Consider the following 19,906-nt stretch of genomic DNA (forward strand, 5'->3'; position numbering starts at 1 on the left):
AAATCCATTTTCTAGTTATTACTTTGAACAAGAGGTGCTTTTTATTTCCCAATATCATGTATGAACAAAATTTTCCAATTTTTCAGTCATACAAACATGTATTTTATTCTCCAAGTTGTTAGCTGTTAGCTTTTTTATTAAAAAAAATAAAAATAAGGGTACAGCACTAAAGGAGGAAGCATACAGTCTGCAGAAGTCTATTTTAGTGCATGATTGAAAATAAGCACGGCAAAGCCTCCTGGCAACACTTCGTGTGAAGATGCAGTAAGCAACCAAGTCTAAGTTACATGCACAGTAACTGAATGCTTGGGCCTTCATTTCTTATCCGACAATATTTTCCATGGTGCTCTGCACTCTTAAGGAGCTGTTGCACTCAGTGCAGACAATCCACGTCAGACTGTAATTAGTGAACTTACTTAACAGAAGATTAGAAGTAAAAAATACTTCAGATATAAAAGTAAAATGCAAAAAGACTAATAATCACCTTCCAGTCATCTTCTTCTGATCTTTGAAAAGATCACGACCTCGTAGTTAATATAATTTTTAATCAGAGATCTTAATGTCATTTCTGCAGTAGCTGTTTAACTAATACAGTAAATCTGATAGTTGCAAGGGCGGGTATTTGCCAAACCTGTCTGTTCAGCTTTAATTGTGCTGAATACTGTATAAATTCTTTAACAGCTGTGACAACCCCATCACTTCTTCAACAGAGGATTATCACAAAGGTATCACTTATCGCAAACTCTGCTTACCAATAAGCCAGGCACAGCCTGTAACACTACTGTTCAGGGGCTTGGGAGTGGGCTTATTTTTCCCCATTGTGACAGATACCTCAAGAATCCTTGCAGTCCAACTATCAGCATCTTACCTATACTCTATGGCTAAGGATTGCTTCAAATTTTGAATTGCCTTTTGAGTTTTGAACAGCATTCATAAGAGGATTTTGGCCACAGTTGCAGACTACAAACATGAAGTCTGAACACTTCCTCAAGAAGTAGCATAGTCTTGCACATTCTACATAGCAATAAACCAGGGACTAAATTATAATCCTGACATTGACATGAACAGCGAGAATAGGGCAGATCAATTTACCACTGTCCCCTGTTTAACCTATATATGGTTCCAACCATTCCAACAGCCAGTTTGGGGATTAATTACTTACTGTTTACTACTTTCTGCATACTATAACCACACACTATCACTGCAATGTAACTTTTTTGGAAGATTGTTACTGAAAGAAAATGTGGCTTGCTTTTCCTCCTTACCACGCAGTTGTGCTAGAAAACTCTAGTTCTCCTAGTCTAGTAAGTGAAAAGAAGCCGAGAAACATTTATTCCACCTGTAACAACTGAGAAACAAGTTCTAAAGAGATATTGTTACCCATTGCACTTTCTTTCTCTACTCTGAGGAAGTACACACCCAGCTGCTTGACCAGCAAACAGTAGGAGACCGATCCATTTCATCATGTTAAAGACAAGAGCACAATTTCATAAAACCAAAAGAATTTCTGTCACATACTCACCCTTCTTAGTGTAATCAGCATTTGAAACAAATTGGTTTTTCTGGTTTCTACTTCTTTGCATGTTCTTTCCTGGGCTTCCTTTATCAAATACAGATGGAGACAGCCCATAGAGCCAGAGGGACCTTTGATCTGACTTCATGCAGCCACTTGTGTTATCTTATATTCTAACCTACTTTTTACACCCCACCCCTCACCCTCCTTAACCCACCCCCCCCCCGAGTGCCATGTATCAGAACTAGCAGAATATTCATTGTACCAATTTGGACCTGTAACTCAGATACAAGTATACTGACGTAGTTTTACGGCTGAGATAACATTATTGACTATTTTGGGTGCATTACAAGGAAGAGCCATATCCATATAACATACACATAGTCCACACTAGAAAAATCTACCACATTCCTCAAGTACCTATTCTCAGCTTCCATATCAATGACTGAAATCCATAATCTCTCTGAAAATCACTTTTCAACATTTCTTTGAGGATAGAAATCAGCCAAGAAGGCTAAGATGACACAAAAAGTGGAAAAACAGTTGCCAGTTTTCCCTTCTTTTGAGAGAACTCTCATCCTTTTGGACTGGAACAATTCTAGATATGTACGTTCCTTCATTACAATTCATTGTCATACCTCTTTTTCATTCTGGTCTGGATAGAATCAAACGTAGTCCCATCTTGCTCACATTACTTGCAATTCTACCAAGAAAGGGTAGCTCCATAGTTTAGTTTCCTATGCTACTACTGCTAGGCCACTCAAAATCTTCCTCCTTTATGCCCATGTAAACTGATACTGGCATCACTGTCACCTTCCACCTCTTGAGACTGCAAGCAAAATTTGGCAAAAGTTTATTCTAGATTCACTATTCTTATTTCTGACTCCCACTGCTAACCAAGATTACTACCTCCATCTGTCAAGTTACACTGATACTTTCATATTCTTTTTAAAAGGTGTTAAAAGTTTGCTGTACCACCATTAACTGAACTTAAAATGTGTGTATGCTGAGATTTTAATTTACAGGTATCTTATGTTAGTTTCTGACTGCGGGTTTTTTTTCCAGACACCTACCTTACTGTCTTGATTTCAGAAGTGCTAAATACAAGTATCTTTCATTAAAGAAATGCTGCAATATTTATAAAAAAGATATGTTACTCAAATGTTCAATGTTGCAAAATGATACGATTTATCTAGGCTACCTCTGTCACATATGTCAATGTATGTCACTGGCACTAAGACTGGCACTCTTTTAAGCTTTCTATTTCCTCAGCTACTGTTAAATTCTGAGCCATTCTCAATGTTTTGCTAAATATCCACCAGTTGGAATTCAGGAATTATGTAATGATGCCTCTCCTTTGCAGTTATCCTTGCTCCAAATGGTGAGCTATCATATTAAAAAATCAGCACTGTGAATACTAGGAACTCAGTCAATATTACTGCATTTCAAGTAACTGTATCAGCTACAAATAATGCTATTATCATGCAAAGCCAACCAATGTTTAAATTGCTGGTTTCTTAGCTTCCAGTGGTTCTACCTTGGAAGAGAAAGAAACCTTTTGAGGGCTATTGGACTACCTAAAAGATGAGGTTCTTATGCCTCACAGACTTTTTGTACTACTATATGTCCTTCTTCCTTAATTGTAATGACTGTAATTGCAGTAAAAGTGGGAAAGAGTGTAGGATCAGCAATGGTGTTTCACAGGAGGATAGTTGGGGAGAACACTTAAATCTCAGTGATGCTTAGACTTTAAATAAGATAACAATCATAGTAACGCACAGGACACAACAACTTGCAACTAGTGAATTTTGTCTTTCTTCAAGTTTATGTCAACGTGACAAATGGAAGATGCTTTTGTCCTGTGATATTCCAAAATAAATGTTTCATGAGATCTATTCTGCTGCCCTATGTAAACTTCATCAGAATATTTTCCTTTCAGCTATTGAGATGAAGTGTCTTGGCTGCCATGATGGTTTAAAAGTCAACACAAGCAAGCATGATGGTTTAAAAGTCAACATAAAAACTGTGATAAAAATAAAATAGATAAGAATTCACCATTCAGAGCAGTGATTTTTTTCTTTTTTTGTATAGACTAGCTTTCTGACTGTGACTTCATAAAGCAAAGATAGCTTTATTTTAAATATGAAAATAGTCCTTTAAACATGGAAATAACAATGTTCATGGGTAGAACATATGAAGAAAAACCAGGACTTTAAAGTTCTGTTCATCACTCTGCCAACTCACACAATTTTGATTTAGATTTTCTCTCTGTATTTACCCATCCGAGTCGGGCATTTTGACTTCTACAGACCCTTAAAGCATTCAGATTCACATTCATCATAAAATGATGATGACCAAGTACAACTTCAAGACTGAAAGCTCTAGGAAGATCTCAGTTATTTGGGTCTCAGGTTGTTTTGCAGTGTGTGCAGGGCTTCAGGTAGAGAGCAAAAAAGAAGGGGAAACAAAAAAAATCTAGAGAGAAATAAGGACAATGGGTAAATGGGAAGCCCTTAGCACAGCCTAAGATAGAAAAAATTAAGGATAAAAATATGTGAAGCCAAGCAAACTGTGTGATAACATGGCCTCTGGCACAGTACAGTTTGAAAACATTTCATATAACTCAAAATCTGGAAAACTTGCATTTTCTGTTCTCAGTGTCCCAGCAGCTAAATTTGCTCACTAGCAAGCACTAAGTCCAAATGTCTGTAACAATGAGAATGAAGGGAAAAAAAGCACTTGAGAGCAACACCTTTAATAAAGCAATCTAGGTAAGATCCTAATCCAGCTGTGCTTCTTAGGACAAACAGTCTTACCTTCACTCTTGCCTCAGAGAGCTCCAAAGGCTTCAGGCATTTCCCCCTTTCTCCGGCCTACTCAGACATGTCCTGGACTGCACAAGCTCACATTTAGGCAGGTCCATTTTGCGCCGATGGCAACATGCTTTATGGGACCATAACCTATCTCAGCTGAAATGACAAAGTCGCTGATTCTAGGAGACTTGTATTAGAGTAACACAAGCAGGCTGCTACTTCCATATCTGCAGTCCATCCTGCTCAGGCCTGCCCAATTCTTCAAAGCAATCTAATCTCTGTGTTTTATCTTCAAGAAAATATCAGTTGTATACAGTATTAAACACAGTACTTTCTGAGATGCATTCCCAACAGGAAATAGAAGCAAGCACCTAATTATCCCTCTAGTCTTCTCCAGGCTTCCCAGCTCAGCTCACAAAAAGCAGACATGCTGGGTAGGCTGACTCTTCACTCGGAACATATTTGGTGCAGTTCTCTTCTCCTCTTCTCATCAGACAGAAATTTTATCACTGATTTTGCATCAAGATGCCCCAATCCAAGGTAACACAAATGAGGCATAGGTCCATCTGTGTTCACAAGCAGTTCTAAGCCACGCATAGTCCTGCTCCTTAGTGGCATCAACAGAAGAGCTTCCAGCATCCAGCCACCAGGCTTCCAGCTTCATACTACAAACAAAACATTTGTGGCTGTAAGACAAAGCACTTGATGTTTAAGATCCCTGAACGCTGACTGCTGAAAATGTATATCTGGAAATCTGAACCCCTATTCAAACTAGACTGTTACTATAGTAAACCTGTGTGTTGGTTATTCAAAGCATACAAGGAACTGTTGTGCCAGGTCATGAACTCTCTCTAAAAAAGAGACTACATAAACAAGAGACAAGACCAAATCTTTTAGTTCTAGCTTTGTAAGTCAAACTGCCACTCACATGAACTTCTCCAATCTCTTTAAACTCCAGCAAAGTGCATAACAAGGTGTTCTTCATGAAGAAAGATTATGAGAATTAAAGGTCAAACTGTGTTCTCAGCTACAGCAACAGAACACCTGGAGAAAGGCCCTTGTATTCATTAGAATTACTTTAGTTTTATACTGAAGAACACAGGGTGGACTTGTAAAAGTCTGGTTTTAAATCCTCTTTTATTTAAATCATCAGACGAAAGACTACACTGGGTGTATTTTACAAACAAGCTGCTTAGTCCAGCACTTTTAGAAGCTTTAAGAAATGCAATCAGATTGTAAAAACTAATGATAGACTGATGCGATGCACGTTCTCAGCTATCTATTTTCACAACAGCCTTAAAATCTGAAAATTATGAAATTGTTTTTAATTAGAAAATTAAGATTTTTATGCATCTGACCTATGCGGAAGTTTTGTGTAAAGGAGTTCTCAGATTGCTTTAACAGTGTATCAAAAGTAAATACTGAAAAAACTGACTGTCCTTCAAGCTCATAAAGGTACTCACAGACTTCTTGTTTTGTCTGCAGTAATAGGACTTTTAAAGTAGAATGATTAGAGGGTTTGCAAGGTTTCTTGTGCAATTGATAATCTTAATACTTAACCTAAGAAAACAAACCATTACCTTACCTAGATTCTGGTACATAGATCCAGATCCCTGGTTGTGTAAACTAGCCTTACTTCTTTCAAATCCTAATGTCTCAATCAAATTAGCAGAAGAATTACCATAGAAAAAACCCAACCCAACTAACTTTAACAACTCAAATTTTCTTAGACCAGTACAAGTTATTAAAATAAAGGTTCAACTGAGGAGTTAATGTAGAGATCAATGTTACACCTCAGAATTTACTCACATGGATTCTGATGTTATGTCTGAATACAAAATAACCCAGAATCAGAATTGAAAATGTTCCAAAAAGGAAAAAAAAAAAAAAAAAAAAAGAAGAAAAGAAGAAAATACCCTTTGACCATACTCTCCCCTTCTAGAGACCTCACCTACCTGTCTTATGCCCCAGCCTCCATTCTTTGACTATCTCTGGATTCTCTGAACAGCCAGCACAGTTTCAGCTTGCTCTCTTGTGGCCAACATGAGAGCTACAATTCTCCTGGCACTGATGTTCCACGGACCTTCATGAGTGGTTCTTCTAAAGCATTACAAGTTTCCTCAGCTTACAGTCACTTACAGCTGAACCTAGTAAATGACTCAAGTTTGAACTCATAATCAAGTTATCATGGCTTACCAACCACGATGTTTGTCAAGCACCAGTTGAGCTACAGAACTGAGGACATGCGGATTTCTAGGCCCCAGCAAAGCATGGGAACATGGCACAGTTGAGCCCTAAACACATTATCAATATACTTCTCACATCTGTAAAATGATCTGACAGAAATGTACTGCCAACATCTTGAAAAGAGGTTTTCAGGACTGATAGCAGTTTTCAGAAGGATGAAAGCATGCTTTCAACAACAGTCTGTCAGAGCTTGGGCTTGGTTATTTGAGGATACTGGTTTGGTCTTGTGTTTGCTAACAGCTGGTGGTAACTTCAACTATTTTCCAGCATCAGTATCTACTTGCCTGGTTTGCAACTGTTTACATTGCTTGTTGGATATTTGGTGTTATTTTGCATATTTTTAAAGATGAGCCACCTCACCACCTCTCACAAAGAACAGTGCAAGCACATGGCAAACAACAGAAGTACAGCAGCCCTGAAATAAGGTTGAATTAAGATGTCACAGCTCTGCACAGGGAGATAAAAGGTGCCGACCTTTTCCTTTGTTGAGTTTCAAACACAGGGTATGAATGTAATTTCAGGAGTGATCACACTGCAGGAATCCATTCATTTTTAAAAGGACTTATCAAAAAGCACATTCCATATCAAGTAGAAGAATCAGCAATTCGTGGTAAGACCAGAAGCTGAACACATTCCACATTTGCTATTATGCCTCAAGACCATTATCATCACTCTTATGAATCTACAGATGAAACGTTCTCAGGAGCAGAGTGATGAATTAAACATTAACTGCATTTATTACTGAACATGAAAAGGATCATCAGTACAGAAATTATACTTCGACTACCAGATTGCTTGTCAACCTTTGTAACATAGCAGCAGCAGAGAAAACACTCAGGCAGCAGACTGGGAGGTACTCAAATTAAACAAATTATTCTACAGAAAAAGAGCGTGAAACTAGAAAGCACCCTGAGCAAGAGCATCAGAACTGTTGTATGTGACCCTGGTATGTGTATTTCTAGCAGAATCGGAAGGACAAGCCCCAGAGCCTTTCCAACCCCTACAGTTCCCCAGAAGCTTTGGTTGATCTGTTCTGGGACTGCCAGAACCACATATGTGCTGGTACACTGGAGAAAGTCGGGTCAGCCACCTAACCAGTCCCACCACACGATCCCACAGGCAGCCGTGGTGATGCAATGGCAGAGGCAGCAGTGTGTGGTCAAAGGTGAAGGGAAGAGCAAGACTGACCTTTTATGAAACTGAAGCCTCAGTTTTTCTTTCTGTTTTGTTTTTATCTTCTAAAGGCACATAAGCATAACATCTGCAGGTTTCTGTATTGTCAAATATCCTTATAGCCAAATTCTCTTTTTTTTTTTTTTTCTCATGTTTCTACTAGAAGCCAAGTCCCTCATTCTCCCTATACCACTGCCAAAAATTCCAATTAACATCAGGGAGATTCCAACCAAGCTCATGGATACCACAAAACCAAGGTGTAATCTTGTCACAAGCTCTACATACATAACGTGTATGATGACGTGAGCCACAAATCACAAAGCAGCAAAAGACAACACACCCACCTCACTTATTAAAGTAGCAAATACTAGAAATAATTCAGGAAGATTTGCACCATATTTGCAGCGTAGTGAGTAGCACAAGGGCTTGTAGGATTTTATGAGATTTCTATCCCATCAGCTGAGCTACTGGTAGCAGCCTGTAAGTTTGGAATGACTCTAGAGTCTTCAAAAGAATTACACATTATTTAAAAAGAGGGATTCCTACATCAGTCTTACTCAAACTCCCCACTAATACTCGTAAATAAATATCTGATACCTTTTCCATGAATATCAGCAGACTTTCAGAGATACACAGCCCATTCACCAATTAACTCAGTGATCAGAGAATGCAACTCATTTCATAAGTAAATCAAACTCTTAATGTTTTGCTCTTCATTGGTGCTACTGGGAGACATTTTCAAAACCTTCTTGTCACAGTAATTGGCTCCATCTACCATTTATCAGCCTAAATTTATTTATGATAGCAAATGAGGGTAATGTCATTTGTCCTTGTGCTATCATCATCCTCCTGACACTTAGCCAGCTTCTTCCCTGAGGTATTTCTGAAGGCAGATGCATCGCTGCAATTACCTATAGTAGAACAGAAGAGATGGCAATATTAAGACCACCCTACCAAAGAGGAAAACATATAATCCGTAAATACTATATAATTCATATCTCCTTCAGAATATCATCAAGGAAACTGCTGAAATCTATTTCAGAGCAAGCTGACTTTAGCCCAGGGTCGCCCCCACACCAAGCAGCTCCAAAGTAAAGCCCTTCCTTTCCTTTTCACGTTTTCCCTTCACGCCCTACAATGCCCCGTTTCCAGCCCTCATTCCGAACAGCTTTTCCACCTTGGCCTTGCCAAGGTCCCCTCGCAGGCCAGCGCTGTGCGCGCTGGGCTTCCCAGGAGCCGTTTGATGGTGCCCGTTCGGGGCTCCCACCGGCGCGGGCAGCGGCCGGGGCCGGGCGGATCGCGCCCCCTCCCGCCTCACCGCCAGCACAGCCCCGGCGGAGACAACCCGCCTTATGTATGCTCAGCGGCGCCCGCTGATTGGCGCTCTGCCTGGCGGGCTGTGTGCGCATGCTCTGTGGCCGCCGCGGGGTCGTGCGGGAGGCGCTCTGTGTGTGTGAGGGTAATGGCGGGCCGGGCCCCGCGGGACGAGGAGGAGGATGATGGTGTGAGGCTGCGCCACAAGGAGGAGCTGAGCCGGAAGGTGAGGCTGAGGCGGAGAAGGGGTGAGCTGAGGCGGGGGTCGGAGCTGAGGCGGGGATCGGAGCTGAGGCGGCGGTCAGAGCTGAGGCGAAGGTGAGAGCTGAGGGGTGATTCGTAGAACTCGTTAAGAACTCGCCAACAAAGTTTAAGTCAACAAGCAGGTATTTATTGCGGCGCCGGGAGACACAGGGGATAACTCCTCTTAATGTGTGTCTCGTTTAAGCATCAGACCATGATTATATTGTTGCTTAACGTACATATTCATTATATTTCCGATGCACGTCATACATATTCATTAATTGTCCGAGAATCGTTTTACGCCTATTTTCGCATGCGCATAACAAGGTGGTAGTGGTCTTTGGTGGTCGTTTTACTTCTTCCAACAATCCTCATCACTTGGCCCTTCCTTGAACTCTTGTTCTGAAGTCTTTGAAGCACGCGCAGTAGATAAATGCTTACACCAGCTTAATTAGTTCAGTAACACTGCTGACATAAGCGAGTGATTTCTCCTTGTCTTTCTACTTATCAGTTAACTTCGCTACATCACCTCCTGAACATCCTCTCGTTTCAGATACTCCTTAGCTACGGTCCTGTTTTGGTTACAATAAATTTTGTACGAAGGTCATAATGTTCTAAAACTATGTCAGCTACAACGATTTATCTTATGCAAGGACCCTTACTATGTTCTTTTGGTTGGGCTTTTTTAGGTTTGGAAGGTTCTATTGTTACATACAGAGCCACCAAGCTTAAAGTTACTTAAAACTACATTTTCTTATTTACAAAGGATTCTATTTCATTTTGTACTTCCTTGTCTCAGGCGGCGGTGTGAGCTGGGGCGGGCTGAGCCGTGGTTAACGGCAGCGCCTCAGGCCGCGGCCCCGCGTCCTCCCCGCGGCGCTGTCGGGAGCGTGTGGCGGGCTGAGGCACGTCCGGAGCTGCGCTGCCGCGGGGGAGAGAGGAGGGAGCGGCGGCCCCGCGGAGCCTGTAACTTAAGGCGGGATCAGTGGAGAAGGGGAGGGCGAGTCCTGTCAGGAGTCTGGGGCTCCTGTGGTACTGAGTTTTCGCTGTAGGGCTCATTGTGCTTGCCGGCGTCGCTGTTGGCTCGCTTGTCAAATTTGGAGTTTTTTGGGTTTTGACTGCTTCAAGTTGAGCTTGAGATGTCAGTTGGGGCTTTTATTTGCAGTATCTAATTGATCTGTATCTACTCAAAAAGTGCCAAGGGATTTCAGTTACAGAGGGTGGCACTTCTCATAAATCTGCTCTATTTGCCATGGTACCAATAGGTTTGTTTAGTATGAAATCTGTCAAGTGCTATGGAACTGCCACAGAAAAATGCTTCCTTTCCGTGTGGCCATGGTGTATAAAGTCAGTGGTAGTTTTGATTGCCTGGGAGGCTGTAAAGCTAGGGCATGTATTTCATGTTGTCATTCCTGCTACGTTTAAGTGGCTGATTTAGCCTGTAGCAAAAGATGACACTGCTGTTCTGTCTGTTGGAATTACAAGCTAATTGATACAGCTGCTGGAAGAGTTGTCTTTTCTGTATGCCGTGGTCAGTTTGGCTAACCTGGCTAGTGGCAACTTTCTGCCGTTGCACCCATTCCAGGAGACACAAAGGAAGAATAAATTAAAGCATGTTGTTTGTTTCTAGTGAAAAAAAAAAAGCATGAAGTGCCCTCTGACCAGATCTTGTCATATTTATGGCTTTTATGACAGTCCTCCTGATTGCTCTTTACCATTCACAGCTGTCATTGTAAAAGAAAATGGGAATACCTGCCACCTCTGCCAGTGCAGTTGAACAGAGTGGTAAATCCTTCTAAGGAAGTTCATGTAGAACTCCAGAGCAATAGAAAGGCTTCTGTTGCTATTAACACCATTTTAAGAGTTTTGACTGTTTATTGGTTTTGTTTTGAATCTGGAGAATACCTGTGATTATGTAGTATATTATAGATATTATGCTAAATTTCGGGTTAAAATTATTTGATGTTTAATAAGTTGTATGCATATTTTCTTTACTTCTGGGGGGAAAAATGTGATTTCTGATTATAAATAGCTAGAGGTACTCTGGCTTCTCAATAGCGATTGCTTTTGAGGGTAGGAGAAGTATTAATTCCTGCAAGATAACCCATTTCTACACTTTTTATATCTACTTCCACATTGTCTTCAGTGGTCCATTTGAAGAACAGCAGCTATATATGCATGTAGCTGTCTTAAATCAGTAAGTGTGTTCACCAGCAGGATTATAATATAGTCATTTACTTTTAATAATTAAATTGAAGTGCATCTTTTGCCTTTCAGATTAAAGAGCAGAAGGTTGTAGTTGATGAGCTGTCTAATTTGAAGAAGAACCGGGCAAGTACTTACAAATTTGCTTTTGACTGTTTCATTTTAGCATCAGAGAAATAAATACAGAGACAAGAGGGGAAACAAAATTGGAGCACACTGTCTTTAAATTTGTTTTAATACAGATTTTAATGCAGATGTGGTCTGCTGTTCTCAGAATAATTTGTCCTCCAAATGATTTGATTATGTGCACTTGTACTAAACACAGTATGTTGGAGTTTTTTGCCTGTCTTATCTGAGTTCTTTCATTAAGATGTTTGAGTTGATCAGAGGACTGCATGAAGTATTTTTACTTTTCATGTGTATGTGTTTTAAAATAGAATGGTAGCCCTCATGTATGAGGAAAAGAGAAATGCAGGCTAGTCAGGGGTTGATCATGAAATGTTGTTGATATAACATTAGAATGTTGGTGTTGTCAGGGCAGAAATTGTCCTTCTGGCATAAAAACGAAGGGGTGTATCAGTGAATCTACATCAGTTTCTCTTGAAGGGTGGGTGCCAGAGTGTCTTGCTCTGACCTAATGCAGTGTTGGTTTTGTTTTACAGAAAGTTTATAAGCAGCAACCCAATAGCAACATATTCTTCCTCGTAGACCGAACAGAAACGCTGTCTCAATGCAAAAGTAAGTTTACAGTCTAAAAGTTGTTCAAATCGTTAACTATTTAAAAGCTGTTAATGATTGCAAAGGTGTGTTAAAATGAAAAGCTGGCAACTGTGTATCAAATACAAAGTAGACTTCAGATGTGCTTGTTTTTCTGGATTGGATAAATATGAAAGTGTTGTTATATGGATAAGATAAAAGAACAAGTGCTGCGGGTGCAGGAAGAGGGAGAATGTCTGCCCCACAGAGGAGCTGCTATTCTCAGTGCCCTTTGGGAAGCTGTATAGTGCTTTGTCTCTTAAATAAAAATAAAAAAGCCTAAAAATTGTGTGGGATGAGTAGGAAGAAAATAATATTAGTTAAACTGGAGGTTAAGTTAGAAATCTTTAGGTATTTGAAAGAATGGATCTGTGAAATTATGAAGATAGGAGAATGAAAAAGAGAGTTGATGGTTGAAGAAGTATTAGAAATGTGTAACTTTAGATGTATGAGTTTATTTTCTGGAATGAACTATTTCTACTTTCATTTTCTTCCCTTGTCAACTCACTACTTATCAGTTTATGAAACTGATTATTCATGTATTTCTTACACAGATACATTAGATGAATTAAAGAAGGCACATCAGGAGATGGAAAATTCAGAAAAGACTAACATCAAGAAATAGTCCACCTGAATTCAAAGTCACCATGTGTGGTATTTGTTGCGTTGTTACCCTGTGTAGCCAGCATGCTACTCACGATTTCTTTAACGAAGACATACTCTGCCATCTTAGAAGAAGAGGACCAGACAGTAGCCAGCAGTTGATAAAAACTGTGCCTGATCTCTCTTATGAGTGTCTGTTTTCTGGCCATGTACTTCACTTGAGGGGACTGGTGACTCCTCAGCCTCTGGAAGATGCCAATAGCAATATTTTTCTTTGGAATGGAGAAATCTTCAATGGAGTGCACGTAGGAGATCTAGAGAATGACACTGAAGTTATGTTTCATCATCTTGCATTATGCAGTAGTGAAGAGGAGATGTTGTCACTCTTTTCATCAGTTCGGGGTCCATGGTCTTTTATTTATTATCAAGCATCTAGACACGTTTTATGGTTTGGTAGAGATTACTTTGGTCGCCGTAGTTTGCTTTGGCAATTCAGTAATGAGGTCAACAGTGCTTTCTGTCTTACATCTGTAAGTGTTTATTCCGAATCAGGTCACCAATGGCAAGAAGTCCCAGCATCTGGAATTTTCAAAATTGATCTCAAAGCTTGCACAGCAACTAAGTCTTGGTCTTTAACATTGTTTCCATGGAAGTACAGCTGCACAGAGAAAGCAGTAGAAGAAATATTCATTCACGTTCTGGACCAAGTTTCAAAAGACTTACCAAACCACATACGTGTTGTGATGAATGAATCAAAACTATGTCTCAGAGCACCAGTTATCCCCTTAAATAAAACAATTTCTGAAGCTTCAGGTCAATGCCCAGGCACTAATATTAGCAACATTACTCATACAGTTTCTGTAGAAACCCTTCAAGATTTTCTTGCAGAGGAGCACAAGAAAAAGTTAGTTTGTCAGTTTATTGATATTTTAAATGAAGCAGTAAAGAGACGGGTTTTATCTCTCTTCAGAGCTGAAGATCAGGAAACAAGAGAAGTTCCAAGCATGTCTAACAGGAAAGCACATATTGCAGTGCTCTTTTCTGGTGGCGTTGATTCCATGGTTCTTGCAGCCCTTGCTGATAAACATGTACCTTTGGAGGAACCAATTGATCTTCTCAATGTAGCTTTCATGCTGAAAGAACAAGCTAAGCAAAAGGGTACCTCTAAAAACCGTACCAGCCGGGAAGTACAGCTTGATCCGCTTTGTTCTCAAGCAAGTTGTCAAGATCTCGATGCTAAAACTCGTGCTCGTTTCTCTTGCTTTGATGTTCCTGACAGAATCACTGGTAGGGCAGGACTGAAAGAATTAGAGGCCATTAACCCTTCAAGAACCTGGAACTTCGTGGAGATCAATGTTACACCACAAGAGTTGAAAAAAATACGACAACAACGCATTACTCACTTAATTTATCCACTGGATACAGTCTTGGATGACAGCATTGGCTGCGCAATTTGGTTTGCTTCCAGAGGGGAGGGTTTTATTAGTAACCAAGGAGAACTGAAACCGTATAGAAGTCCTGCAAAGGTACTGATATTTTTGTTGTTGGTGGTGGTTTCTGCCTTGTGCTTGACCTGTGAATGTAAAACCAGTTCTATTGTTTCAGAAGTCAGCAAGGGTCTTTAATATTCACAAGGCTTCTGAAATTCAGTGGCAGAATGTATAATAGTTCTGTAATTACAATGTGTGTGTAATTCTGGAGTTAAAAACTGCATTCAGTTCTTTTATGATGTAATGTGAATGGCTTTTAATTGAGCTTGAATAAGCAGCAGTGTGATTAGGAAAACAATAATAACCATCATCTATTATCTTTGGTGTTTCAGCCCCAGTAGTGCGTAAGAGTTCTTCAGTCCAAATTGAGCAGTTTAACAAATGTAGAGTTAAATGTTAATGAATTATTAAATAACATTATTTTGTGCCAGCATTCCAGCCCTTGTAAAATCATTATCTTCTTCTTTAGGCATGCTATTCATGTGACAAAGCAGCAGAGTAATGGCAGAAAAGATGACTCTTGGAACTGTTTCTAATTAGTGTCTGATAGAATGGCAGAACTACAAAACGTAGCTCTTTTCCTTTTGTAATTTATTTTCATGTATTTAATATTAAGTAAAATCTTTTTAGTAACTAGATGATTCTATTGGGAATTTGACTCTTGTTTCTCACTTTCTAATTTCCTGGTGTTTGCATAATAAAGAATAAAGTGATTAATTTCAGGAATTTGCAGTCCACTGCTGCCTTTGCTTTTAGAGACTCCTGTTACTTTCCTACTAATGGCTAAATTCTAAAACCACAAAAAAAAAACCCCAACCAACACCAATAAACTCCTGACAAATGCAGTAGTTTGCTTAAAAACTGCTACAGAACATAGCTGATTTAGTTGACTGATCTACTTCAGGATGTGTGTTCATCTCAGATTTGCAAAACACACAAATTCATTGTAGGTTCAGGATATGTTGAAATAGGTCATGACTTAGTAAAACATAAAGCAAAAGCATCATTTTCCCCATCAGGTACTTACTGCTGTGCACAGGTGAAAAAGCAGTTGACCACTGGCTGGTGTCAGATGAGTAAAATACACTTGGGTTCCACCGTTATAGTTAGGTGCCATTGAAAGCATAGCAGTGGACCAGCTATAGTAGCGTTTTTTCCCTTCATAACATTTTATGTACTTGCTGATAGACAATGATTTTAAGACATTTTTACATTGTGTAATGCAGTTACTAACCCAATACCATAAATTAATAGTAATCTGGGTGTAACTTTTTAGAACATATGATCTATTTCATAATCTTCGGCAGCATTTTTTTATAAAGGCTGGTGTTTAGCAAATGCTCTTTATTGTAATAGAAACTAACAAAGACATTCTTCAAAGATAACTGGTGTATTTGTGATGCATAGAACATTATTTTGGTGGGGTTTTCCTTGCATCAGTAGAAATGTGTGTACTTTTAGGTCTGATTGTGAACCTATTTTAAGTTCCAGTGACTTTGTTTAGAACTCTTTCAGGCGCTGTAAATGTGTAAGGAACGTCCCATCAGGATAGGTAATATATGTAGATGATGAGTATTGAAGTTACTCTCCTTAAGATGCAGTTAAACATTTAAGATGTTACATGTTATTTACTTGCAGATACTAAGAAATACTTCTTTTATTCTGGGTTTCTTAGGTTGTGCTTACAGGCATTGGAGCAGATGAACAGCTTGCTGGCTATTCTCGACACCGTGTTTGCTTCAAAAAATATGGCTTCGAGGGGCTGAATAAAGAACTTGAGATGGAGTTAGATCGCATTTCTTCCAGAAATCTTGGTAGAGATGATAGGATTATTGGTGACCATGGAAAAGAAGCCAGGTATTACTGTTCTAACTTGAAGCAAAACTGGTTTTGCTGGTTAGATTCTGCTTAAACACTAGCAACAGAGAACTTAATTGAAACTTCTCTGCATTTTGTTGTCTCAAGTTCTGTTGCAGTTTTGTTAATGTATTGTGTTGTGGGTGCTTTTGGTTTTGTTTTTTAAAAGAAGTGGTCTGTAGTACTGTGGAAGAGTTACCTAAGGAAATGCAGCAACATGAACACTGGATTTCCATCTAGACTTTTAAAAAGCAGCAACACATGTTGAGATAGGCAAAATGAAGTTGATTTTATTATTTTAGGTGGAACAGTCTTTCTGCACAGCTTTGAAGTATTCTGGAGTGGTCATTTGGGGAGTGACTTTGGAGACTGACAACATAATGTAGAAGCCACATATTCCTGTCCATGCAGCACAGGCATCATCAGTATCTACTTTATTTCCTGGTTGCTAAGTCAGAACAGTTAAAGCAGCATTTTTTTTCTGTGGTTACCTCCTCCATGCTACCACTTGCTACTTGCAAAAAATTCCTTAGGTGTTGCCCAGTAGCATAGGCCACTCAGGCACACGAAAGGTCTTTTTGCGTGATCTCTGTGCCAGTGTTTTTACAAATCTCTTCTTGGTTGCACATTTTCAGTTTAGCAAAAAAACCAGTTAGAGTGGAGGAGCTGCAGTGCTGTTAATCATGCATACGGTTAAGATCTAAATGCCTGGAGTTCAGGATGTTGTCAGAATTTGTTGTGTAAATATTTTTGTTTCAAAGTTACACTGTAGCTTCCTACAATATATGTTAATACTTAGAAATTACCTTGAAGTGTTACATTAATATTTGTCTTGCTTTTCCATTGTATTTTCTGATTTTCATCATAGTTTTTGTTTTGTATATTTCTGATGCTTGTTCTTACTCTTTTCTTTGCTTCACTTTTGAAATCTTCCAGACTTCTGAATTTAAACACGATATGTATTACATTTTCTTTCTCCAAGACAGTGTAAATGCTTTGGAGATGTGCCTCATTACTGGGACACTAACATTAATGGTACCTCTATAGTTAGGAATTGACACAGATTCTGAAGTCTTTGCATGTGGTAAAGGGGAAAACCAAAACTATTTGAAGTATTTAAAGGGTCTTTCTCCATGTGTATCTTTCCTTCAGGTTTCCTTTTCTTGATGAAGATGTTGTTTCATTCCTCAATTCTCTGCCCATCTTAGAAAAAGCTGACCTGACTTTACCTCGAGGAATTGGTGAGAAGTTGCTTCTGCGCCTTGCAGCGAAGGAGTTTGGCCTCACAGCCTCAGCCATTTTGCCAAAAAGGGCTGTACAGTTTGGATCTCGGATTGCAAAGCTAGAAAGCAACAGTGAAAAAGCATCTGACACATGCAGCAGACTGAAGTCATTTTCAGTAGATGAACTATAAAGCTACATCTTGAGACGTTGCATTTATTCTATATGCAATTTCAGTAAATCTTTTGGAGTTTTCTTAAAATGTTTGGTCTATTTTTTTACACACTTAGACATTATTATTAAGCATCAAAGTAATACACATAGATGTGAACTTGTACTAGAGACTCATGAATGCGTTCTCGGAGGGGAAGAGAGGATAGCCAGAAGTTGGCTTTCCCACCCTTCCTAACTGATGTCAGTGGTGCAAAAAGCATACTGGATCTCTCCGGTCTTTCATGTATATTGAATTCAGTACAGAAATCTTCTTAGAACAGGGCTGGTCCTGCAGCTGTGCTTTAGCAGAGGGTTTAGGCTGTGGTTTTAGACCACAGGTGAGGTGCGGTGAGGAGCTGGCCTGGGATGCCAGAGCCAAAAAGAGCTGAGAGTCTTAAGCCTTGTTGCCTCTTGGAGATCTGCGCTTTAAGCATCATGCTTGGCCTTTCATTGCCTGAGAAACAGACACCCCACTGGGTGCTTTGGGGCATCCTGTGCAGCTTTGCAGTCCTTGGCCAGTTCTGCAGGGCTGCATTGATTGGTGTTCCCCAGCACAGGGCTCCCTCTGCTCCTGGAGAAACTGGGAAGTTCCCTCCAGACTGTTCTTTGTCCCTCCTTGGCTCCCTAGCTTGCTGCCTCTCCTTTTAGCTTTAGCTTGGCTACTTTTACTTCTAAAGTTGCAAAGCATCCATTGTGTACTTCAATTGATATATCAATGGACTTCCTCTGAAGAAAAGCATGAGTTAGCTTGTCTTCCTAATTTTGTATGGAAGGATTGCAAAGTTAATGTTAGAAAGACTGGATAGGTGCTCTCCAGTGGTTTTGGTAAGTAAGTTTGGAGTTTAGTACTCAACATGCTACCTTACAGTTCTAGTTTTTGTGTTTGTCCAATTAAGCAGAGAAAGGAAAAATCATACCAGAAAAAATCAATTTTCATACAAAGCATAATATATCTATTTCTACAAAGTATCTCTAAGGGTTTAAGTAGATGTTCAAAATAATTGTAAAGTCTGTAACGAAATTATTTATTAAAACACTTAAGTTTCAGACTGCTTCAAAGCACTGGTGGATTTCTTACTGGGGCTCTGAGGAAAACCGACTCCCTAGTACTTTACCCTGGGATGTTTGCAAGAGGTCTTGCGTTGTGCTTTAAAGCAGGTGGAGACTGGACCAAGAGGAACATTCGGCTGATGAAATGCAAGTATTGTTTATTATTTATTAGCTCTGTAGTAGTGTTGGAGTGTTCCTAGAAGTTACGTGTCACCTGGGGCCCTGAGAACAAAAGCTGTGCTTTTTGCACCCAGGCACATAGTTTCTTTTCCAAACTACGAGGCCTCTGATATTTAGAGAAACATGAGAAATAATTCTGCAAGGCTTCTATATAATTTTAGGTAGGAGTTTTAAAAAGAAACCATATAATTTGGCATTGCCAAACTTTTCCATTTATCCAGTTATTCGTAAGAAATTAATGTATTATTTATAGTACACTTACTATACTACACTTAGTACTATAGTACTCTTTAGAGTTTCTTGACCAAATGTTTGGTTTGGGAGAGGGTGGGGTGGTGGTGACACACAGGACATCTTAAAAAGCTTAATCTATTGAAATCACATTCTATAACATTTAGAGCAACCTACAGGAATGTTACTGTCTTTTAATTGCGGCCTTAAAAAATGTTTTCCTGTGAATACTAGCACAGTTCTCGATTAACTACTATTCTCTCTCTTTTTCAGTCAGCTCCTGTCAAGTACTGTGTTTCAGAAACAGGAGAATATTCTTGAAGAATGCCCAGGACTGGCAATAGTAAGCTTAAAAAGCTCACGAGGCAACCTGCTTGGCAAACTTAGCAGCACAGAAAAATGCTAGTACCTTGTTTGTGAAGTCTAATAAAAGTAAGTAATAAGAATTAATTACTACCGTGTCCTCTCATTGCTGGCTTCAAAAGCTGGCATACAGTGCTCAGTGGAAATTCCCAGAGAGACTGCTGGGCCAGCTAAAAAGAAAATCTATGTACCCAGACAGCAATTTTGCTAGCACTGATGGATTCAGATACGCCCTTATATTAAGTCCATCAGAGTTTGTGAGAACTGGCTGTTGGAATTTGCTGTTTAAACCTTCCGTTAGTTCAGATGCAAATTACTCTCACTTCCTGTGAGCCTCCCCCAGCCGATGTAAGAACTGAACAAGTTTTTATGGGTGTTGACTATATGGTAGAAATTTGGAGCATATACACTCAGAGAAGTGTGTCTGGATCTTA

General features: G+C 39.5%; 2 protein-coding genes across 3 annotated transcripts; both read left to right on the top strand.

The window, feature by feature from the left end:
• The first annotated feature begins 9,155 nt into the window (after nucleotides 1-9,155).
• On the top strand, nucleotides 9,156-17,697 carry ASDURF (ASNSD1 upstream reading frame). Its single transcript, XM_030485517.1, has 6 exons — nucleotides 9,156-9,286; nucleotides 11,581-11,634; nucleotides 12,171-12,246; nucleotides 12,819-14,393; nucleotides 16,033-16,214; nucleotides 17,367-17,697. Exons 1-4 carry the CDS (start codon nucleotides 9,209-9,211, stop codon nucleotides 12,887-12,889), a joined length of 279 nt encoding a protein of 92 aa, XP_030341377.1. The 5' UTR covers nucleotides 9,156-9,208; the 3' UTR covers nucleotides 12,890-14,393; nucleotides 16,033-16,214; nucleotides 17,367-17,697.
• ASNSD1 (asparagine synthetase domain containing 1) lies at nucleotides 9,172-17,697 on the top strand. Of its 2 annotated transcripts, none has more exons than XM_030485516.1 (6): nucleotides 9,172-9,378; nucleotides 11,581-11,634; nucleotides 12,171-12,246; nucleotides 12,819-14,393; nucleotides 16,033-16,214; nucleotides 17,367-17,697. In XM_030485516.1, the coding sequence occupies exons 4-6, from the start codon at nucleotides 12,912-12,914 to the stop codon at nucleotides 17,626-17,628; spliced, it is 1,926 nt and encodes a 641-aa protein (XP_030341376.1). In that variant the 5' UTR covers nucleotides 9,172-9,378; nucleotides 11,581-11,634; nucleotides 12,171-12,246; nucleotides 12,819-12,911; the 3' UTR covers nucleotides 17,629-17,697. The 2 variants fall into 2 exon arrangements, with proteins under 2 accessions (XP_030341376.1, XP_030341375.1); XM_030485515.1 differs by having other exon boundaries at nucleotides 9,180-9,286.
• Nucleotides 17,698-19,906: the final 2,209 nt, after the last annotated feature.

This window comes from Strigops habroptila, chromosome 5 (genome assembly GCF_004027225.2).
Source record: "Strigops habroptila isolate Jane chromosome 5, bStrHab1.2.pri, whole genome shotgun sequence".
Taxonomy (NCBI): Eukaryota; Metazoa; Chordata; class Aves; order Psittaciformes; family Psittacidae; genus Strigops; species Strigops habroptila.